Genomic DNA, 24,990 nt, shown 5'->3' on the forward strand with positions numbered 1-24,990 from the left:
TGCTGTAACTGAAACTGCTTCAAATCCCTTCGAGAAGATCAGGTCTTTATGGCACATCATAGTGAAGTGATGGATTTGAACGTCTTCAACAATAACTCCATGCTGTCGTCTCTCTCTCTCTCTCTCTCTCTCTCTCCACAGCCAAACCGTTCACCTCTAAAGTGAAACAGATGCGATTGCACAAGGAGGACTTCGAGATACTCAAGGTCATTGGTCGAGGAGCTTTCGGTGAGGTAGGCATCAGTCTTTTGTTGAGACTGCATCTGAATATGCTATCCATTATAAGCTATCCATAGTATATAGCAGTGGCTCTCAAGTGATGGTTTGTAATTGTAACCCCAACAATTTAATACGGTTGTTTTTGCAATACACAATTTTGGTATTTTGTTGGTCAAATGTTTTGGTGTTATGTTGGTTATGTCAAACATTTGCCGGATCTGTATGCTAAATAAACCTAATTGTTGAAAGTACATTTAACAAAATTAAAACAAACATGCTTGTGGTCTGTAGTCTGGAAGTCATGGACAAATGACTCTTACAAGCTGGATCTTGTACTGATTCAAGTCAAAAAGTGTCAAAGCGAAACTGTAAACTGGTAGTGAATTAATATCTAACTAAAATAACAAACAAAATACAGTCACAAAAGAGTTAACGTTTTTATTTAAATAATGTTATTAAAACAGGATTGCTTAGTATATAGTTTAGAACTTTCCAGTAGTTTCACTAGTGAACTATGTACTCTACAGAATGTAGAAGTGTGCGAATTGGGATTTAGCCATTTAAGCACCAGAGAAGTGGTTATGACCCTTGTTGGCGACATGGTTGTTTCTTGGGCCAAGAATTTTTTCATGACCCAAAGACACGCCAAGATATTTTACGTGTCATAAACTACGCAAAGTACAGTTTGCTACCCCATGAAAAAGTGTTTAGCAGCCAAGCTATTTTCACTCTTGCATATTTTATGCTTGGAGTTCCGTTCAGGGACCATGACACGTCACCATCTGCAGAATGAGAGTACACTGAGCAGATGCTGATGGGTGTCATGGTCTCTGAACGGAGGTCTTTGTAGTTGTCAAGAGGTCGTCTCTGTGTTAAGGTTGACCTGTCACCCCGACCGCCCCGTGCCGCCCTGATCCTGGTTTCTTAGACTCTGACAGGAGCCAGGCTGGAGCGCACCGCTAAACTCTCTCATAACATCGCTGGCTCTTCTCTGATCAAGTTGATGATTGACATTAATTTATTCATTCATGTGTATCGATTTTAGATTTATCAATTTCGTAGCTGTGACACTGGTGTGCTTGCACTTCTATCTAGTTTAAAAGGTCAAATTTTATTTCAGGTTTAATTAAAGTTACATTGCGCAACATTTCATGTTAAAAATACCCGTTTTTCTAACCCATACATGCTTAAACAATTGCCTGATGGGCTGAATGAGCCCTTCTCTGATCACTGCGATTGCCTCTTAAATTCTGTACAGTAAAATAAATAAGACGGATTCGGGCTCGATATTTGAGACTGGGCGTGACGTCATCCGCGTTCACGCTCACTTGGCTATGTCTGGCAGGTTTGTGTATTCGCCGCCATTCGCCGTATCAGCGAAGACAACTCGAGCGACAAATCTTTAGTCAACAATAGTAGAAGATAGATTCAAAGAGACCGGCTTGTAGTTCATTCCAAACCCCAACGCAAACTCCATTTAAGACAAAGAAAGTAAAACTTTTGTCTAGTGCTAGGCGTCGGAATAAGAGGAGAGTCAACATCGGGAAGGCTTTCAACAAATGGAGAGATCTCCGGTCTGCTCTAGGGCTCAAACGGTTCCTATAGACCTTATGCACCAGAGAAACGTGGGCGCCGTCATCTTTAGAATATTGTCTTTGAACTTCCGGTTTCGCGGTCGCTCTGTATATTTCTATGGCATCGCTGTCGAGGAGTAATTGGCTGGTGAAGTGGATTTACTTATTGTAGAGTTAACAAAAGTTATCATAAACATTGTAAAGCAGATGTCTTAACAAATGTCGACCAGGAATTTTATTTACGAGCAGTTCATTCATACCTATGCAAGATCGCTGTCAAAATACAGACCGGAAGTCAAAAGACAACGAGCGCAGCACTGAAAAGGGGCGGGGCTACATAAGGTCTACAAAGTTATATTACATATATATATACAGTATATAACATGTTTCCATAATAATACAATCATAAGTGGATACAGTAAACGCATAAAACAGTTCAACATGGAGATAGAATCGGGGAGGACAAAAACCGAAGTTTTCTACCACCCCCGTTTCCTCCTCACACACACATGAGTGTGTAATTTACTTAAATGCTTTCCTTTCAAATATTTAAAATGACTTTTTTAACTCTGAAGACATTATGACTGTAACAAAAGATGTGTGCGGCTGACGTTCCCTTGGGTTATGAACAGCTCGTGCAAGCGTGCGTGTGTGTGTGGTCCATGAGTGTGCACATTTCTGGTTGCAGTTTTGCTTGTCGCCAGAAGGGGCATAGTTCTGCAAAAACTCAGAGACTTCAATTTTCTGTTTCAGTTTTCAGCCTGAATGTTTGGTTTCGGCCCAGAATTTTTATTTCGGTGCATCCCTACTGTAAAGAAAAGTTGGTTAATGTGTGATTTGTACCACTTCAACAGTGTTATTTGTAGAGGACCAAACTAAGTTAAATGATCTGTGTTCAGACTAGTGTTGTCAAAAAACTCGGTACTTCGGTACCAAGTCGGTACTAAAAAAAAAAAATGTTACGGTACCAGCTTTTCTAGGTACCGAATACCAGGTTAATCCAGTTCTAGACGCGCTGTCTGAAAGGTGCACAGTTGCGTCCTCTTCATAACTCTGATATGTCTCTCTCTCTCTGAATCCACTTGTTGACACGAAAGGAGGAAAGAGCCACATATGGAAATATTTTATATAAGAGGTATAAGAGAAATATAAGAGGCCGATTACATGCAAAGTCGCAATTTCAAATATAGGCGCGAGGCAAGCGCGCTCATAATAAAAACTCGTTGCATAGCAACGACAGACGCCGCGTGAGAGCAAGCGCTTTGGAAAGAATAAGCACGCGCAAAAATATAATAAAAAAACACGCGCGATATGTGAACGGCCTCTAAAGTGCTTTCGGGGTAGTTTTACGAGTACATGAGCACAGTAGTATCCACCCGACACCAGAGTACTGGTATTAGTATCGACGCATCCCTATTTATTATGTCAGTGCCAGTTCTAGGCGTATTCTTGCCTTTATAACTCAGCAGGTTTAAAAAGCCTTTTTAAAATTAAATATGAATGCAGTTTTAGATTAAATAAAAGTACAGACAAGTCAAATAAAACATGTTTTATCTCCTGTATAGTTTGGTAACGCTACAATAAGATAGCTACCATTCATCAACATTACTTAGTTCACATCAACACATTGAGTGAACAATATATTTTTACAACATTAATTAATGTTTGTAAATGTTATTTAATACAAACACGTGGTTGTTCATGTTTGTTCACTTCATTCATTGTGCATTAAATAAATGTTAACGGATTAAAACTTTACAAACAACTTTAAAAATGTGTTAGTGCATACTGTTTATTTTAGGTCATTTTATCTAAATCTTTTTATAATGCAAATGTACAGTTTCCATACTTGTAACCGTGATAAACACTTAAATATATGTAAATTTAAACTAAGCTTTGGTACCGAAATTGGTACCGAGAACCGTGAATTTTTACTGGTATTGGTACCGAATACTAAAATTTTGGTACCGTGACAACACTAGTTCAGACCACCAGTGAATCACATTCACAGTTAAGAACAAATGTACTTGCTGTTGTTATCTTCCTGGTTTTCATTGCCTTTTTCATTTAAATTGCTCGCTCTTGTCCACCCACACATATCTTGTACTGTTGACCAAATAATGACAGAAGATAAATGTCTTTTGTGGGTAATAATTAGATTTCCATAACTATATTTCAAAGGCTGCATTGTGGGAGTTTGGCCCATGTAAGGCTGTGTGTTTTGAGGGCACAATGCCAGGCAGCGCTCTGAACGCTGTTTTAAAAGTCACTTTCCAGTCTTTCGATCAGATATTTGCCTGATGTTTTAGCTGATAGTTGTTAGCTTTTTTTAGCAATCGTAATCTAAATTTTAGGGTTCGTTGCTTTTGGGATTTAGTTTGTTAAATCCTTATCAGATGTGTGGAAGAGTGAATAGCGTGATTTCTGTCCGGAATAATGTTTGGATCCTGGCTCGGTCTGGAATGCGTAGACCTCTCAATGCGTGCTTGTTTTGGCTTATTTAATCGCTGGGAGTGAATCACACCGTTGTTTCACTTGGACACCTTGAGTTCAAGACAAATACATGTCCATTCCACTTCCTTTTCCCATGATACTCACACTTAAATGTGTGGACCAAACTTCATTTTATCGGTCCATTATGTGCTGTTTAGGGGGATGTGTTTGGGCTAATGCTCCCTATAATTTGGTTTTTCTGCCAAGAAAAACTTAATATTGCTATTATTTTATAAAATTATATGAAAAAATATTAATATTAACTATACTTTTATATATTAAAATTTGAGAATGTCATTTTTTGAAAGAAGGCCAGTATCACCGATACCAATGTCCCTAGGAAATCATTTTTTTTTCTCAATTTTATAATTAAAAGCTATTAATTTTAACTTGAAACAACCTTCCCATAAACCCATTATAATAAATGTTAAATGTACCTATGCCCTTCAATATATCAGGGCTCAATGTATCAATCAGCCCAGACCTGTTCAGATTTTTACTTGCCCTGTCAAAATGCACACAGTTTTTGTTTTCATTATTTTTGACCTTCTGACCAACCATGTAAACTTGAAAACACTGCTTTAAGATTTTCAGGTTGGTCTAACAGGTAGGATATATACAAAAATTGAATATAATCAGACACTATACAGAGTCTTCCCTGCAAAAATCATAAATAGAAGATTATAGATTAATCCTTATTAAAGCTACAAAAGTTATTCAAGAGCAGTGAGTGAGTATTTTCCTTTTGTTTTTTGATTAACATTAATGACACAGCAGCAGGTTTATTCGGCTGCTGTCATTTTAAGACCTGCCGCAGATTTGACACGCTATTACGCATCCCATTTTCTTACAACTCTTTACATTCATTTAAAGGAGAACTCGGGCGCAAAATGAACCTTTGGTCTAACAACACATCGGTACCTAGTCGAACGTTCTCTGAGATTTGTTTTCATGATAATCGAATGTAAAGAGTTTTGTCTCTAAAAACTGTTTAGCGTATAACGCTAGTAAATGGGGGCATATAATAAGTGAAAAGAAATCGCTAGTTAATACCACTAACAAGGCTCAAAATAACCCCACACTAACACGGTAACATAATGAGGGTCCCTACATGCAAAACGAAGCATTGAGAACTCTGTAAGTGTACAGACCGTTTAATAAGAAGATGCTTTATAAAGACAGTCCACCTCGACAAGTCGAAGTCAAGTTCAGCGAACCTCTGAACTGTATGAACGGCGTTCGTGGTTTGACTTGTCAAGACTGTTTTCTCCTGCCTGTATACACGAAGTGGACTGTCTTTATAAAGTATCTTCTTATTAAACGGTCTGTACACTTACAAAGTTCTCAATACTTCGTCTTGCATGTAGGGACCCTCATTATGTTATGGTGTTAGTGTGGGGCTATTTTTAGCCTTGTTATCGGTATTAACTAGCGATTTCTTTTTACGTATTATATGCCCCCATATACTAGCGTTATACACTAAACAGTTTTTAGAGATTAAACTCTTTACATTCGATTATCATGAAAACAAATCTCAAAGAATGGTTGACTATGTACCAATGTGTAATTAGACCAAAGGTTCATTTTGTGCCGGAGTTCTCCTTTAAGACTGCTTGCGAGGATACTAGACAAACGGACATTTTGGCATACATTTTTTGTGCTTTCGTCCGTTCAAGCAGCTTTATTATTATATGATATATTATTAATTTGATGTTATATGATTGTGTGTGTGTGTGTGTGTGTGTGTTACTACATAAAAAAAGTGGTTTGGGTCAGATTTCAAAGTCATATTTGGCAGTTCAGCGTTTGAGTTATTAAAATTGGATTTGGGCTGTCAGTGAAATTGTCACTGACTTTAGATCGAATTGCTGTCAGCTGATTGTCTTTACTTGTTGAGTCCTGAGTGTGCTGCTCTGTGAAGAATGCTTTCTTCCCTCAGAATGAGTTGTATCATGATTTCGTGGCAGCGTGTGTATATGTATGTGTACACCCGTAGTAAGCCGACCTGCCCTGTAATTCGATGTTTACACTCTGCTGTCACAAATAACCAACCACTTCCATGTGTGATCTGGTAATCTAGATGGAACAAAAGCAACACAAAGCGCTTATCATTTTATCAGGACCTCTAGAAATCCCGTCTTGCTCGGAGCCGGGTGTCAGATCTCTGTGTGCTCTCTGGTGTGTTACAGGTAGCAGTTGTAAAGGTGAAAAGTTCAGACAAGGTGTTTGCCATGAAGATCCTCAACAAGTGGGAGATGCTTAAAAGAGCAGAGGTACACAATTAAATCTTTCTAGTGCAAAATCAATTAGTTTAGTTTGGGAAATGACATTGTTTTAGATCAATGTTAACAAATGTTTGTCTTTTTTTTCCCCCCAGACAGCGTGTTTCCGGGAGGAACGTGACGTGCTGGTGAATGGGGACAGTCAGTGGATCACCACGTTGCACTACACCTTTCAGGATGACAACTTCCTGGTAGGCTTCTGGCCTCTGATACTCCTGACTCCACATTAACAGGAGCTTTGATTAGTCAATCCCAGGAGTCCCTGAACAGTCTTGGTCTGTTTCGTGAGGGCAGACAGACCTCAGAGATGCTGGGCAGGAGAGAACCACACCTCTGGCCGCTTCCCATGTGGGGGATTACTATGAGAATCCCAGTCAGCCAAATGTGGTGGTCATGTGGTTTTTCTCATTAAGCAAACCGCTTATTCTAGAGGTCTGAGTGGTTACTGTTGTCATGCAGGTTGTCTTCTCGACCGCCAAACCATAATAGTACTACAGTAAACCTCAATTTATCCTAAATTTGTCACATACATCCATTCAATTTATTTATCTCTCTGTTGTTCTGTCTATCGTTCTAATTCTATTGATCTCTCCATTGTTCCATCAGTCTATCTATCGTTCCATTTATCCATCTATCATCCATCCGTCTATCATTATATCATTATATTGTTCCATCTATTACTCTTTTTATCTATATTTTGTTCTAATTATCTGTCCTTCATCCATCTTTCCATCATTATGTCATTCTATAATTATATCTAGTTCTATCAGTCTATTTATCTATCTTTTACTCCATCGTTCCATCCATCCTTCAGTCTATCATTCTACCATATCTATTGTTCTACCTATCAAGTTATTTATTTATCTGTTTGTCGTTTTATCTTTCTATTTACCTCCATCTTTTCATCTACCTTTGTCTATCATTCTATCATCTATATACAGTGGTGTGAATAAGTTTTGGCACCCATGCTAAAGTTGCCTAAAAAGAGGAATAAAAAAATCATCTTTTGGATATTGATCTTAATGCCTTAATTAGAAAAATGAGGAAAACTCCAACCTTTAAGGACACCAATTTTCTTTGTGAATGAATAATGTATCATAAATAAATAAATGTTTTTCCTTAAAATACAGGGTGCATAAGTCAGGGCACCCCTATGTTAAATTCCCATAGAGTCAGGCAGATTTTTATTTTTAAAAGCCAGTTATTTTATGGATCCAGGATAATATGCATCCTGATAAAGTTCCCTTGGCCTTTGGAATTAAAATATCCCCACATCATCACACACCTTCCACCACACCTAGAGATTGGCATGGGGTACTTTCCATAAGATCATCTTTCAATGCAAATCAAACCAGCTATTAGGCTAACTGAAGTAAAACCATGCCTATCTATCTATCTATCTATCTATCTATCTATCTATCTATCTATCTATCTATCTATCTATCTATCTATCTATCTATCTATCTATCTATCTATCTATCTATCTATCTATCTATCTATCTATCTATCTATCTATCTATCTATCTATCTATCTGCCTATCTATCTATCATTCTATCGTTCTATCATTCAATATCTATCGTTCTATCATTCAGTATCTATCTATCTATCTATCTATCTATCTATCTATCTATCTATCTATCTATCTATCTATCTATCTATCTATCTATCTATCTATCTATCTATCTATCTATCTATCTATCTATCTATCTATCTATCTATCTATCTATCTGCCTATCTATCTATCTATCTATCTATCATTCTATCGTTCTATCATTCAATATCTATCGTTCTATCATTCAGTATCTATCTATCTATCTATCTATCTATCTATCTATCTATCTATCTATCTATCTATCTATCGTTCTATCTATCGTTCTATCTATCTATCGTTCTATCATTCAATATCTATCAATATCTATCGTTCTATCTATCCATCTATCGATATCTATCGATCTATGTATCTATTGTTTTATCTTCTATCAATCTGCACATTTGCGTTGTATCTGGTGTATGTCTGCTTTTATGCCATTTAGTTCTGTCATGTCTGTCTTCTGCAGTACCTGGTGATGGATTACTACGTGGGTGGTGACCTCTTGACTCTTCTCAGCAAGTTTGAGGACCGTTTACCAGAGGACATGGCCCGATTCTACCTGGCAGAGATGGTTCTGGCGATCGATTCTGTGCATCAGCTGCACTATGTTCACAGGTGAGACCATTTTGGCCTGGTTTTGCTTGTCTTTCTCTCTTTTTTTGGTTTCTACTGCACGACACTGACATTTGGAACAAATTGCATGGAAATAATTTGTGTGTGCTGGTCTATGGGAATGTGAATTATTTTGGGAACACAGGAAGTGACCAAATTGTTCTGATTTCAGCAGTCATAGAGGAAATTTTAGGACTGCCTTTGGCTGCCCAGTTGCTTTTGCCATGTATACTGCGGGGCACTGTTCCAGGGAGTACGTTAGGAGGCACCCAGCCTCTCAGATGTGGCTCCAGTGGAATTGATTTATTCTGGTCTTACTAATTGCAGGCTGCTGCTACGGAGCAGAGCAGAGGTCCGTGCGTTCAGTTTGTGCTCTGAGAACTCAAATAAGGACGGTAATTATAGGTTTAGCCACCCCGGCTGTGAGAGATTTGTTTGGATGATTTAAAAAGGGTGCGATACTGTGGGCAACTCCCTAAAAAAAAAAGGAAAATGGATGATGTTGCATTTTTACCAACGTTTAAGTGCATCGTCCAGTTTTGGACAGATTTACTCAAGCTTGAAATTAATGCTTACCTAACCTCTACCATAGTAAAACCAAAAGCTTAACTTTAGGTGCTGACGAAGGGGCGGGGCTTTCATTGTTGTCATTTATGCGGGAACGCAATGCAGGAAGTTGCCTATTTGTGTGTCAGGCTGTGAATTTCCTGTTAGTCTGTCCCCCATGCTGGAGGCTTTTCAGTTCACCAAGTCTGTTATGTTTTGTTTGAGTTTCTTCTTCTTCTTAGGTGCCTGTTGTTATTCACTATTAGTATAAAGTGTATGCTTGTCCCCTGCAGCAGTGTGCGTATGTTGATGGCTGCATCTTCCTGCTGTCCAGTTAAAGCTGTTTGCGTTTGAGTGGTAGTCAGAGCTCACACCATATGTTCAGTGATAAACTGTGACATGTTTTGGTTCAAGACAGCTGTTCTTCTTACCTTACATCTCTCTTATGTGAATGCACGCGCATGGCTGCACTGGCGTTTTCATTGCATGAATAGGAAGAATTTCAGTGTTTCAAGAATTTATTGTATTTGGTGTGTTGTTGTTAAATATATATTATCAACTGACACAAAGTCTTAAAGACCCCCTCTGGTGAAAGTTTTTAATGTTGATTATATGTCTATGTGGTTTTTAATATGCTTTAAGACAAACCATATGCAAAGTCATAAGTCAACAGCCTTTAGCCTTGTCAGGTAAGGTAAAGAGATATAGACAAATCATTTCCAGAGGGGCGTCACCAATGCGGGTAGACCTAAAACCAATCAGAGGGATGAAGATGACGTTTGCAGAGCGGCGGCCGATGCAGAAACATCTCCGCGTGTTGTTCTTTGCTCGGTTTTTAACAAAAAGGAAACGTTCAAATTGCTTAAAACAGACGTGATGGCTGATTCGAACGAGTGATGTTCGACGGCGGCATCCATCTTTATAATGTAGGCTACAAAATCTGCTTCAAAATCCCAGCGCTGTCGTCATCGTGTAAAGCCCGCACCAACATTTCTGATAGGTGGTGGGATTTCGACGGATTGGAAATGGGCTTGAATGAGTTCTTTGCCAGACTAACTTTCAGAGAAAATCTAAATTTGCCGGAAGTTGTCTGGGTTTTCCGAGGCTAGGTACTTTTAGCAATATAGCGGACATTTTATATCATGAATATTACTATGTTATGATGATGAACTATATATCTTTCTTCACTTTCTTCACTTTGAGTTGTTCAAAGCGTTTCTAAAAGTACTGGTTTTTAGAAGGCAGCTGTGAGCCTCTGAGATGGCGAACAGGAACATGGTTTGTGTAACATTAGCAACACATCTGATAATGTTGTCAAGCAAAATTCTAATCACATTAATTGCCGTTATGTGTCCGCCATTTTAAAGAGCGATACCTTTTGTGCAGTGTTTACCTCAGTAACTTGACCAAAGTCAGCATAAATTTGAAATTGACCTTGTTTCTGGTCTTATTGTGAACAATCACCTTTGCACATTTTTCCAAATACAAAATAATGCCTTTTCTTTGCAGTTTTATTTATTTTTTTTAATAACTGGTATTAGGGATGCAAATTATCGATTAATTCATTAATCGTTAGTAGATCGACCTTATCGATCGATTAACGATTAACTGATAAGCAGCTATTTTCCTGAGAATGTAAATTTCTCACGATATCAATAGTGTCTTTAAAGGTGCATTGCGCAACATTTCATGTTAAAAATAGCCGTTTTCCAACCCATACATGCTTAAACAATCGCCTGATGGGCTGAATGAGCCCTTCTCTTATCAATGTGATTGCCTCTATAATCCTGTACAGTAAAATAAATAAGAGAGATTCGGGCTCGAATTTGAGACTGGGCGTGGCGTCATGCGGGTTCACGCTCGCCTGGCTGCCTATGTCTTGCAGGTTTGTGTATTTGCCGCCGTTCTCCGTATCAGAGAAGACAACTCGAGCGACACAACTTAAGTCAGCTTTCCACAAAAGTAGAAGATGGATTCAAAGGGGCTGTTTACACCTGGTCACTTCATGCGTTTTCTGTGATCGGATAGCTATTTGATCGCGAAAAGACCAGGTCCAACCACCTCTGGTTGCAGTTTCGCTTGTCGCCAGAGGGGGCATAGTTCTGCAAAAACTCAGATACTTGAGTTTTGCACCTTTAACATAAAAAGGAAAATATTGCTTACATACTGAATAAAAATGCATGTTATATTGCTCAATTGATGTTTTATTGTAACAGTTGGGATACAGTACAAATAATGGCATTCATGTAGTTTAACAAAAATAAATTATGCACAGAAAATTAAAATGCATAAAAAAATGATTGTGCACTTGCTCACCTGTTGTATGTGAAACCTTAAGCAACATAAAATATATTTTAAATAAAAATCTATATGGGTAGGCTTCGCCTACACTATATTAAGCCTACATATAATAATCTAAACTACTTGTGTGAAAAACTTGAAACATTAGCAGCAGCATGTTTAGTCCCCCTTGGTCTGAGAAAGGTAAAAGTAAAATTACTAGACCTGGAAAATTCAAATATAGAACTGAACACAACTTGAATCATCCCTGAGGAAAGTGACAGTAAAATTAGAGGGCAGAGTTTCCCATACGTTCATTTATTTGTGGCGGCCCGCCACAATATCAACGCTGATCGCCACACATTGATTTTCTGTATATATATATATATTTTTTTTTTTTACTAAGCCTATTTAAAATCGGATTTGATTGCAGACGTCGTACGTCTCGCGTTCTCTCTCCCTCATGGAACACCGTGGCACAAATCTGTCCAACACAGCGCTGTTAATGTTTGAGACCCAGCTTTAAAAAAAGCAAGCAGCCTAGCTAACAAGGAGAGGTAAGTTATTGTTAAAATTACAGCTCGATTTTTGAGGTTAGAATGCTGTACATGGATGGAAGTCCACTCCGTTTTGCCGCCTCATGTTTGGTTTCTTTTTTGCCGCCTCAAGTTTGTGTTGGGTCTCTCGCGTGAGAATCTTGTGTCACAATGTTCGCAATGTTCAATTAGCTGACATTTAATTTAATCGAGTAAATTCTTGTTGACAATTAATCGATAATCGATTAACCGTTTACATCCCTAGTATAGGCTAAATGTGTAAAAACAAAACATTTATTTGATAATATTGAAAATAATATATTAATATGAAATATAATAAAATTAATAAAAATTAATAATGTAAAATAATGTAACTTTTAAATCACACTCAAATAAATGTAGTTTAGTTTAGTCCCAATTTCCACATGTACAGTATTCTTAGACAAATCTACACACATTATCGCTTGTTTAATTCCTGGTCAAAAGAAAATAGAACAACAGAGAAAAAAAGTTAATGTTATCTGTAAGGACGTTGACTAAGGCGTTTCCAATCATTATCTGATGACAGCTATTGGCAGTTGACTGTAAGAGACACCAAGGACCTGGTCAGGAGAGGGCCGTATCTATCCGACCCATCAGGTTATCATCCCGAGAGAGAGGGAAAATGGGTGGACATTGAGGAATTCCGATCAATATCTGCACACAGTCCAGAGGAGGGTCAATAACCGGATTATCACAAACAGACATCGCTAAACCACTAGAGTGAAGATCTCAGGAGCTCCAGAACAACTGACGTGTGTTTGTCAATGCGACAGAGGCCGACCTCATGATCCGAATAAGCTCCAGGCTGGATTTCCTCTGCCAGCAACTCATTCGAGCAGAAAACATGCACACCTGAATCAATATTAACCCAGATTACACAATAGCTTGGAGCTAGCTGTGATGGAGAGGTTAATTCCCCATCCAAAACAGCCCTGAGAAGAATCTTACAAGAAGAGACAAAACTTCACATACTTAAACCACAATAACCTACTGTTACTAATGGCTTCTTCCAGCTGGACAGTTACTGTACTTTATAAACTTGAACCTTACAGTTGTTACATTAAGAGCAGGAAGCTGTGAACTGCCATACAAAGGTCACAGAGTAGTTTACTGCTGACTTCAGTGTCGGCTTCCTGCTAAAAGAGACCGCAGGAATGCGAGGGGGCTTTCTTCTGCGGCCTCAAGGATTCTGCAGATGGTGATCAGCGATGTGGTCGAGAATCTGGGGTTGAGATCTCGCTCAGAAGCTGCAGTGGTGTTCATTCCTCTGGGAGCTCCTGAGATTCCAGGCAAAGACGGACGATCCTGGCGATCCCAAGAGGCTGTGCAGCTGTGCCACGCCACACCCTGAATCAAGCACCATCAGGATCGCACTACACTCTTTGGTTATGTTCAGAATGGAACTCTAGCATATATACTAGAGTTTTGAAATGGCATGCAGTATGCTACATTTTGTCACCCGACCTCACTATGTTGCATGTTTAATTTAGCGAGTGCCAATTTTTCATCTCAGAAATATGGTTATTTTGCATTTCTAATCCAATTGTGTGAAAACATTTCTACATTTTTGGCAGCCTGATCAAATAAGAAGACACAAAGGAAATGTTCGAAATTGTGGTTGATATTAGGACTGGGTATCGATAAGGGATGGGCATTTTTCAAAAATATTGTATTCGAATATTCGGGCTTATAAAAGTCGAGTATTGGTTAATTTAAATGACGAAGACTAAATAAAAGACTTTTTTTACGTTTAAGTCACCATTGTGTGTCCGAGAACGCGCTCGACAGTGCGCGAGAGACCGAGTGTGTCCGAGAACGCGGTCGACAGTGTGCGAGAGAGACCGAGTGTGTCCGAGAGCGTGTGCGCGAGAGACCGAGTGTGTCCGAGAGCGTGCTCGACAGTGCGCGAGAGACCGAGTGTGTCCGAGAACGCGCTCGACAGTGTGCGAGAGAGACCGAGTGTGTCCGAGAGCGTGTGCGCGAGAGACCGAGTGTGTCCGAGAGCGTGCTCGACAGTGTGCGAGAGACCGTGTGTGTCCGAGAGCGTGCTCGACAGTGTGCGAGAGACCGTATGTGTCCGAGAGCGTGCTCGACAGTGTGCGAGAGACCGTGTGTGTCCGAGAGCGTGCTCGACAGTGCGCGAGAGACCGAGTGTGTCCGAGAGCGTGCTCGACAGTGTGCGAGAGACCGTGTGTGTCCGAGAGCGTGCTCGACAGTGTGCGAGAGACCGTGTGTGTCCGAGAGCGTGCTCGACAGTGTGCGAGAGACCGTGTGTGTCCGAGAGCGTGCTCGACAGTGCGCGAGAGACCGTGTGTGTCCGAGAGCGTGCTCGACAGTGTGCGAAAGACCGAGTGTGTCCGAGAGCGTGCTCGACAGTGTGCGAGAGACCGTGTGTGTCCGAGAGCGTGCTCGACAGTGTGCGAGAGACCGTGTGTGTCCGAGAGCGTGCTCGACAGTGCGCGAGAGACCGTGTGTGTCCGAGAGCGTGCTCGACAGTGCGCGAGAGACCGTGTGTGTCCGAGAACGTGCTCGACAGTGTGCGCGAGAGACCGTGTGTGTCCGAGAACGCGCTCGACAGTGCGCGAGAGACCGTGTGTGTCCGAGAGCGTGCTCGACAGTGTGCGAGAGGCCGTGTGTGTCCGAGAGCGTGCTCGACAGTGCGCGAGAGACCGTGTGTGTCCGAGAGCGTGCTCGACAGTGCGCGAGAGACCGTGTGTGTCCGAGAGCGTGCTCGACAGTGTGCGAGAGGCCGTGTGTGTCCGAGAGCGTGCTCGACAGTGTGCGAGAGGCCGTGTGTGTCCGAGAGCGTGCTCGACAGTGTGCGAGAGACCGTGTGTGTCCGAGAGCGTGCTCGACAGTGTGCGAGAGGCCGTGTGTGTCCGAGAGCGTGCTCGACAGTGTGCGCGAGAGACCGTGTGTGTCCGAGAGCGTGCTCGACAGTGTGCGAGAGGCCGTGTGTGTCCGAGAGCGTGCTCGACAGTGTGCGAGAGACCGTGTGTGTCCGAGAGCGTGCTCGACAGTGTGCGAGAGACCGTGTGTGTCCGAGAGCGTGCTCGACAGTGTGCGAGAGGCCGTGTGTGTCCGAGAGCGTGCTCGACAGTGCGCGAGAGACCGTGTGTGTCCGAGAGCGTGCTCGACAGTGTGCGAGAGGCCGTGTGTGTCCGAGAGCGTGCTCGACAGTGTGCGAGAGGCCGTGTGTGTCCGAGAGCGTGCTCGACAGTGCGCGAGAGACCGTGTGTGTCCGAGAGCGTGCTCGACAGCTTACGATAAGGCAATATACACAACAACCTTACTATACATCTCAATGTTTTAACTAATTGAAAAAGCTGAATAATCGCTCCAAACTTACTCATCAGCTGGCAAAATAATCGACGATCAGTCGATTAATCGTTTTAATAATCTTTAGATTAATCTATTATCAAAATAATCGCTTGTTGCAGCCTTAATATGCACTTGAGTCTGCATATGGTTATCGTGTTTATAGCTTCATGTTCATTTTAGAAACAATAATATCCACATGCCCCAGTGAGAGAACATGCTGTGCTGACAGACGTTGCTTGGACACAAAGATAACAGTTTGCTTAGCAAAGTTTCAACCAGCACTTTGGGCTTTCCGTTTCATAAACCCAAACTTAAAAGGAAGCATACAGGGGTTGGACAATGAAACTGAAACACTGGCCAATGTTGGAGGTTTCACATCTATATGCCTGGCGGCCAATCTTCAGAGTGAAGCACGGGTGGATCAGTGATGGTTTGAGCTCCAATATCATGACAATCCTGATTGTATTTGATGGACACGACACTGCCGAGGACTACCAAACCCTTCTGGAGGATCATGAGCACCTGATGCTCAAACCGTGTATCAGCATGATCATGCACCAACACACACAGCAAGACTTGTGACAGAAGGGTTTGATGAAGATGAAAGTGACGTTGAACATCTCCCATGGTCTGACAGTCACCAGATCTGAATATTATTGAGGTGTTTTGGAGGAGCGAGTCCACCAGCATCATATAGTGACCTGGACACTGTTCTGGAAGAGGAACGGCTCATAATCCCTCTGGTCACTGTGAAGGACTTCTATCTGTCAATTGGTGCTGTATTTGGATGCAAAATGAGGCCCTTACCATTCTAACAAATTATTGTGTAGTAAAACCAGGTGTTTCAGTTTTTTTGTCCAACCCCTGTATGTCTCAAAATAATTTTACTATCAAGGTATCATCTCGGATCACTCGGGGTACAGCTGCTCTTACCTGCAGTGATTGACAGCTGTCTTTCATCATTCGACTGCTTTTTTGATTTCATGTGATTTAAAATATCACCACCACATGTCATTGTTGATAACTCAGTTTCATTCATTAATTTGATTAAAAGTACTTCCATTTTGCAATGTTATTTTCATCCAAGTAATTCCAAAGTTCGCGAGGTAGACGACAGCATTATATGATCAAATACAATCAACTTGTTAAACACGCTCCACAGCGCCAACCAGTGCATTTAATTATAACTGCGAGTTAGTGCTTGGGATTTATCATGTCCAAGAAAGCAACGTAGTAAAATTTGAATAGTATTTAATTTTCCAAATAACAGTTACTGATCAAATAATCGGAAATTAGAATATTCGTGCATATCTCACATACTACCGATACAGATGTTCGATTTGATTAGTTTTGATTCTGATTCAAAAGATCTAAATTTGATTTTGTATTTAATTCAATTCAAGATTTTCAATTCGATTAAATTAATTCAATGATTACATTTTCACTGGCCCCACCACAAAAAAAGTAATAAATGAATAATGTAGTTATTGTTTACGTTATTTTTGACCCACATATCTTTGTATTGTAATAAAAAAAGGCGATGACACCAAAATTTAACAATTCTCGGCAGGAATATTAGGCTGCTGTCACTGTAAGACTAAAGCTTAACTGCATGGTCTGTCTCTACTTTTTACGTTCACTTAAGCCATAACCGACTAGGTTTACTAGGAAACCTTTTGAGATGGATTTTATTTTAAGAAGAATTACTTTTATTATTTGAATGCTGTCTAAGACGCGCAGCTTTCTGTCATTTCCTATGTTTTCATATCAGGCTACCAGCGAGAAATTTAAAACCATGTTCAGCTCAAAACTCACAGGTACCAGCGAGTGTTTTAAATAACTTGCTTTGTGATACGATGGAGAGACTGATTACTGTATGAGGCAGAAATATATTTATATGCAAAGCTAAAGGCTACTTATGCTAAGCACTGTGATAATAAATAAACATATTATTATGGAAAATACCAGAGACTGCTTGAAGAACTTATAATCATGCATTTATTTGGTGTCATGTTTCATTTGTCTCTGTACGTTGTTGATACCAGGCTAATGCTTCCGCATATGTCAAATATGACATGTACACTCAAAAGAGGACACTTAAACCTCCTCAGATCACATACTTTTGTGAAAATTAATAGAAATACTCCTTCCTTCTAAAGAAATGTGACAAACACAATATTTTATCAGTATTTTTCAAAATGTGTAAAGGCATCTTCAAACCACGGAAGATAACGATTAAGAAATTGTTCTAGAAATTGTTCTCAATATTAAAGAAAAGCAGAGTTCACAGCAGCTATAATGATAAAATCACAGAGAAACAATACAGTTTTATCCAGCTAATGAACGATCAGATCCAACCAGAGCCAATCAGATTCCATCCTGCTGTAATAAGCTCAAGCATTTAAAGTGACAGCTCAAATGGCCGGAGCCGAGACAGATTGCAGATGGCAGTGGTGTGGCTGTCAGAGCCTCAGAAGTGACAATGAAGTGTCAAAATCCCAGACACGCCACTGGGTTCTTCTAGGAATACGAGTGTTAGATGTCTTTTAAATGCTGGCCAGACTCGCTCATAGCCAGACGCTGAGGGGCGGTGCTGAAAATAGCCTGCATTCAGGAGATTGTTGCTGCTGGTCTGGTGGTGTTCAGAGGGATGGTTCTGGGCGAGTCACATACCTGTCTGCATGAGGAATGAGAGTAATGCAGGAGGTGAACTGCTGACCTCTGGTGAACAGGTCGGTGCAGCGGTCACAAGCTCCACACTGTGCTCCGCTTACACATACGGAGTCCACTCGACTGGAGCTGAACATTCAACTATTCACAGCTGTCCTCATAAAGAAAGAGGACGGAGACACTTTCACTTTCACTTGTTTGTTTTACCACACATAGACTAGATTCGTGGCGGTGCACCACAGAATCAACACTGTGGTGTCCTCAGTGTCCTCCTGTCTCTGCTTCGTTCCAGTTTGCAGACATTTATTTCGTCCTTTCTTTGTTGATAACGAACACAAACTCTCTTCTAAGAGCAACAGAGTCGCGCGATGGCACGAGCATCATCACTGTGACACACCCCTTACGGCATTGGTCCTGGCTTTTGTTCACACAGTGTGCGTTCCGGGACTGATTCCGGCAATGTTACTAGGTCCCCAACCCGGCATCGATGCCCGTATCAATCCCGGGTCGTGTTTGCATTCACACAGAAGGCGTTCTGACAATTTCCCGGGAGAACGCGCTCGACAGTGCACGAGAGGCCGAGTGTGTCCGAAAGCGCGCTCGACAGTGTGCGCGAGAGACCCAGTGTGTCCGAGAACGCGCTCGACAGTGCGCGAGAGACCGAGTGTGTCCGAGAGTGTGCTCGACAGTGCGCACAAGAGACCAAGTGTGTCCGAGAACGCGCTCGACAGTGCGCACAAGAGAGCAAGTGAGGCCGAGAGGCCGAGTGTGTCCGAGAAAGCGCTCGACAGTGTGTGAGAGGCCGAGTGTGTCCGAGAGCGCGCTCGACAGTGTGCGCGAGAGGCCGAGTGTGTCCGAAAGCGCGCTCGACAGTGTGCGCGAGACCGAGTGTGTCCGAGAACGCACTCAAAAGTGCGCGAGAGACCGTGTGTCCAAGAGCGCACTCGACAGTGTGCGAGAGACTGAGTGTGTCCGAAAGCGCACTCGACAGTGTGCGCGAGAGACTGAGTGTGTCCAAGAGCGCACTCGACAGTGCGCACAAGAGGCCGAGTGTGTCCGAGAACGCGCTCGACTGTGTGCGCGAGAGGCCGAGTGTGTCCGAGAACGCGCTCGACAGTGTGCGCGAGAGACTGAGTGTGTCCAAGAGCGCACTCGACAGTGCGCACAAGAGGCCGAGTGTGTCCGAGAACGCGCTCGACTGTGTGCGCGAGAGGCCGAGTGTGTCCGAGAACGCGCTTGACAGTGTGCGCGAGAGACCGAGTGTGTCCGAGAACGCGCTCGACAGTGTGCGCGAGAGACTGAGTGTGTCCAAGAGTGCACTCGACAGTGCGCACAAGAGGCCGAGTGTGTCCGAGAACGCGCTCGACTGTGTGCGCGAGAGGCCGAGTGTGTCCGAGAACGCGCTCGACAGTGTGCGAGAGACCGAGTGTGTCCGAAAGCGCGCTCGACAGTGTGCGAGAGACCGAGTGTGTCCAAGAGCGCACTCGACAGTGCGCACAAGAGGCGAGTGTGTCCGAGAACGCGCTCGACAGTGTGCGCGAGAGACTGAGTGTGTCCAAGAGCGCACTCGACAGTGTGCACAAGAGGCCGAGTGTGTCCGAGAACGCGCTCGACTGTGTGCGCGAGAGGCCGAGTGTGTCCGAGAACGCGCTCGACAGTGTGCGCGAGAGACCGAGTGTGTCCGAGAACGCACTCGACAGTGTGCGAGAGACCGAGTGTGTCCAAGAGCGCACTCGACGGTGTGCGAGAGACCGAGTGTGTCCGAAAGCGTGCTCGACAGTGCGCGCGAGAGACCGAGTGTGTCCAAGAGCGCACTCGACAGTGCGCACAAGAGGCCGAGTGTGTCCGAGAACGCGCTCGACTGTGTGCGCGAGAGGCCGAGTGTGTCCGAGAACGCGCTCGACAGTGTGCGCGAGAGACCGAATGTGTCCAAGAGCGCACTCGACAGTGCGCACAAGAGGCCGAGTGTGTCCGAGAACGCGCTCGACTGTGTGCGCGAGAGGCCGAGTGTGTCCGAGAACGCGCTCGACAGTGTGCGCGAGAGACCGAGTGTGTCCGAGAACGCGCTCGACAGTGTGCGAGAGACCGAGTGTGTCCGAGAGCGCACTCGACAGTGCGCGAGAGACCGAGTGTGTCCGAGAACGCACTCGACAGTGTGCGAGAGACCGAGTGTGTCCAAGAGCGCACTCGACAGTGCGCACAAGAGGCCGAGTGTGTCCGAGAACGCGCTCGACAGTGTGCGAGAGACCGAGTGTGTCCAAGAGCGCACTCGACAGTGCGCACAAGAGGCCGAGTGTGTCCAAGAGCGCACTCGACAGTGCGCACAAGAGACCAAGTGTGTCCGAGAACGCGCTCGACAGTGTGCGCGAGAGACTGAGTGTGTCCAAGAGCGCACTCGACAGTGTGCACAAGAGACCAAGTGTGTCCGAGAGCGTGCTCGACAGTGCGCGAGAGACCGAGTGTGTCCAAGAGCGCACTCGACAGTGCGCACAAGAGACCAAGTGTGTCCGAGAGCGTGCTCGACAGTGCGCGAGAGACCGAGTGTGTCCGAAAGCGCGCTCAACAGTGTGCGCGAGAGACCGAGTGTGTCCGAGAACGCACTCGACAGTGTGCGAGAGACCGAGTGTGTCCGAAAGCGCGCTCAACAGTGTGCGCGAGAGACCGAGTGTGTCCAAGAGCCCACTCGACAGTGTGCACAAGAGACTGAGTGTGTCCGAGAGCGCACTCGACAGTGCGCACAAGGGACCGAGTGTGTCCGAGAGCGCACACGACAGTGCGCACAAGAGACCGAGTGTGTCCGAGAGCGCGCTCGACAGTGTGCGAGAGGCCGAGTGTATCCGAGAGCACGCTCAACAGTGTGCGCGAGAGACCGAGTGTGTCCGAGAACACACTCGACAGTGTGCACAAGAGACTGAGTGTGTCCGAGAACGCGCTCGACAGTGTCCGCGAGAGACCGAGTGTGTCCAAGAGCGCACTCGACAGTGCGCACAAGAGACCAAGTGTGTCCAAGAGCGCACTCGACAGTGCGCACAAGAGGCCGAGTGTGTCCGAGAACGCGCTCGACTGTGTGCGCGAGAGGCCGAGTGTGTCCGAGAACGCGCTCGACAGTGTGCGCGAGAGACCGAGTGTGTCCGAGAACGCGCTCGACAGTGTGCGAGAGACCGAGTGTGTCCGAGAGCGCACTCGACAGTGCGCGAGAGACCGAGTGTGTCCGAAAGCGCGCTCGACAGTGCGCACAAGAGGCCGAGTGTGTCCGAGAACGCGCTCGACTGTGTGCGCGAGAGGCCGAGTGTGTCCGAGAACGCGCTCGACAGTGTGCGCGAGAGACCGAGTGTGTCCGAGAACGCGCTCGACAGTGTGCGAGAGACCGAGTGTGTCCGAGAGCGCACTCGACAGTGCGCGAGAGACCGAGTGTGTCCGAAAGCGCGCTCGACAGTGCGCACAAGAGGCCGAGTGTGTCCGAGAACGCGCTCGACTGTTTGCGCGAGAGACCGAGTGTGTCCGAGAACGCACTCGACAGTGTGCGCGAGAGACTGAGTGTGTCCAAGAGCGCACTCGACAGTGCGCACAAGAGGCCGAGTGTGTCCGAGAACGCGCTCGACTGTGTGCGCGAGAGGCCGAGTGTGTCCGAGAACGCGCTCGACAGTGTGCGCGAGAGACCGAGTGTGTCCGAGAACGCGCTCGACAGTGTGCGAGAGACCGAGTGTGTCCGAGAGCGCACTCGACAGTGCGCGAGAGACCGAGTGTGTCCGAAAGCGCGCTCGACAGTGCGCACAAGAGGCCGAGTGTGTCCGAGAACGCGCTCGACTGTTTGCGCGAGAGACCGAGTGTGTCCGAGAACGCACTCGACAGTGTGCGCGAGAGACTGAGTGTGTCCAAGAGCGCACTCGACAGTGCGCACAAGAGGCCGAGTGTGTCCAAGAGCGCACTCGACAGTGCGCACAAGAGACCAAGTGTGTCCGAGAGCGTGCTCGACAGTGCGCGAGAGACCGAGTGTGTCCGAAAGCGCGCTCAACAGTGTGCGCGAGAGACCGAGTGTGTCCTTAGAACGCACTCGACAGTGTGCGAGAGACCGAGTGTGTCCGAAAGCGCGCTCAACAGTGTGCGCGAGAGACCGAGTGTGTCCAAGAGCCCACTCGACAGTGTGCACAAGAGACTGAGTGTGTCCGAGAGCGCACTCGACAGTGCGCACAAGGGACCGAGTGTGTCCGAGAGCGCACACGACAGTGCGCACAAGAGACCGAGTGTGTCCGAGAGCGCGCTCGACAGTGTGCGAGAGGCCGAGTGTGTCCGAGAGCACGCTCAACAGTGTGCGCGAGAGACCGAGTGTGTCCGAGAACACACTCGACAGTGTGCACAAGAGACTGAGTGTGTCCGAGAACGCGCTCGACAGTGTCCGCGAGAGACCGAGTGTGTCCAAGAGCGCACTCGACAGTGCGCACAAGAGGCCGAGTGTGTCCGAGAACGCGCTCGACAGTGTGCGCGAGAGACCTAGTGTGTCCGAGAACGCACTCGACAGTGTGCACAAGAGACTGAGTGTGTCCGAGAACGCGCTCGACAGTGTGCACAAGAGACTGAGTGTGTCCGAGAACGCGCTCGACAGTGTGCGCGAGAGACCGAGTGTGTCCGAGAACGCACTCGACAGTGTGCGCGAGAGACTGAGTGTGTCCAAGAACGCGCTCGACAGTGTGCGCGAGAGACCGAGTGTGTCCGAGAACGCACTCGACAGTGTGCGCGACAGTGTGCGAGAGAGACCGAGTGACACTCTCTGAAAGAGACCGAGTGTGTCTGAGTATTAGTAAATTGGTACATAGTAATATAAAAGAGGAATGGAAGTTCGATAAATGGACAACAACAAATAAAAACAACTATTAAATTCTTACCACTGAATTAACAGGATGTACCCTACTTCTCTCTTTTGGTCACTATACAAAAACTAATCGGTTAACATAATGTTGTTTTGAATTAGGCCTAAGTGTCAAACCTCTCTGAAATCACACTATTTTATATTTATTGATTGTGACGATCATCATTGTGATGTGATTGTGATGATCATCATCTTTCTTTATTATTGTTAGCCCTAACGTTAACGTTACCTCAAACTAAAGCGGCGTCTCTTCGGAGCTGTCGGAAAACCATTTCGAAAAACCATTTCGAAACTAAAAAGGAGCCATTTGTCCCCCGATTACATACAAGCTCCTTGGCGCCGTTTGCGGGACTCATGTTTTGTGCTGTATAGGGATTTTAAAAAAAGTGACATGAGTGGAAGGACGGCGCTGGGGCAGTGTGTGTGTGTATGAGTGGGAGGCAGAGCGGCAGAAAGATGCGACAGAGTTGAGAAATTGCAGGCGCGGCTCAAAATGGTTTTTGTTTCAAATAGCGTAGCATATTTTAAACCAATTGGTTAACCAGTTTCAACCGGCTAATGAGGATCGTGGCTGGTCAAGAAAATCTAGTGAATATATCCCTTTGTTCCGAGATTTTAAGTCATTTTAGACGCATTTAAGAAAAACAGCACCTGTTGAGGAAGTTGAGGCCTGTTGTAAACCACTAAACAGGATGCGGTGTAAACCCTGAAGGAAGTGGTACACCACTGCTAGTTGTTCTGCTCCTCATAGGAAGTGATACCTCATTTCCAGGAAATGAGACACCGTTCTTTGTGAAAGGCTCAGTGTGACTGAGATGAGGCTGTCTGAATTGTACGCTAGACAGCTGACCATTGGAGTCGTCAGTGGTCAGTAAGCCATGCCACTTCTCTCTCTGTCTGTCTGATGTCAGGGCAGATGGTGTCCACAGATCAATATGCTCTTTTAAAGCAGGATTACCTCCCTTCCTCTGATCACTTGTCCACTCTTTCTGTTGGTGTGTGTGTTGAGGCCTTGATGCACAACACTGACATCTTTGACTCTTTATTTGTTGATATGTAGCTAATTGGTTTATGTGAAGTGTCTGGGAAATGTGTGCTTCGTCTGGAATGCTCTTAGAAAAGGGCGGGGTCATCATGCTAGCTGGATTTAAACCAATTAGATACCAGAAAGTAAGATCTGATTATGGGCTAATTCTCACTGAGCATGAATGTTGAGCATTACTCAGTCCCTCCAGGATTTCACGATTTTTTTGTGTGATTTTTGCGATCAAAATGACTGATTTTGTGGTGGTAATTTCCAAAAATTTGTGAAAAAATTTGCGATTTATATATAACATTTACCATAATAGTATTCAGTCCTTCCAGAAAAACGCGGAGTTTTTTTGTGATTGTTGCGGGCAAAAAATGATTGATTAGCCTGCTCGGCCCGTTTTCTTTAAAAATGCGATGGAATATGCAGGATACTTATGCAATTTTATGCGATGAAATTGCAGGAATTTGCAAAAATTGAGAGAACTTGCAAAAATTGCAGTTTGATGAAAAAGATTTCTCTTTTTCAGTGATTCCCCCAACATCCTGTTCTCACTAGGCTAATGTAAGAGTCATTTCTTAATACTTCCTTTGATAAGCAAGCATACTACATCATAGAAAGTGCTGGGAATATTTAATTTCTCATCTTGTTTTATTTCAGACTATAACGACGAGTGTAAATAAGGTGTGGCCCCTTTAAGAGCTGCGCACTCCCTGTTGAACTCTCTGCAGCGCCTCAAACGCCCCATGTGTGCGGGTAATTTCTGTTTGATGCTACTTCTTTTATCTTATGTTGTTTATTAAGTAACGATGTGACGGTAGAACGTGTGACAGACAGTTATACGAGTTCGATTTGTGAGATGTCAGTCGCCTCCGTGAGTCTGTCTGGCGTCGCGTAATTGCGTCACTTCATAACGTTCCCATGGA

At 44.3% G+C, this 24,990-nt stretch overlaps 1 protein-coding gene across 5 annotated transcripts in view; it reads left to right on the forward strand.

Moving 5' to 3' along the window:
• cdc42bpaa (CDC42 binding protein kinase alpha (DMPK-like) a) overlaps positions 1–24,990 on the forward strand; it is a 97,144-nt gene that overhangs the window by 16,651 nt on the left and 55,503 nt on the right. For all 5 annotated transcript variants that reach the window (XM_089120142.1, XM_089120138.1, XM_089120140.1 and 2 more), the window contains exons 2-5: positions 142–233; positions 6,476–6,559; positions 6,664–6,759; positions 8,627–8,775. In XM_089120142.1, coding sequence (XP_088976268.1) covers positions 142–233; positions 6,476–6,559; positions 6,664–6,759; positions 8,627–8,775 — 421 coding nt within the window. The remainder of the gene's footprint in view (positions 1–141; positions 234–6,475; positions 6,560–6,663; positions 6,760–8,626; positions 8,776–24,990) is intronic.

Source organism: Pimephales promelas, chromosome 15 (genome assembly GCF_988280905.1).
Source record: "Pimephales promelas chromosome 15, fPimPro1.hap1.1, whole genome shotgun sequence".
NCBI classification, from domain to species: domain Eukaryota; kingdom Metazoa; phylum Chordata; class Actinopteri; order Cypriniformes; family Leuciscidae; genus Pimephales; species Pimephales promelas.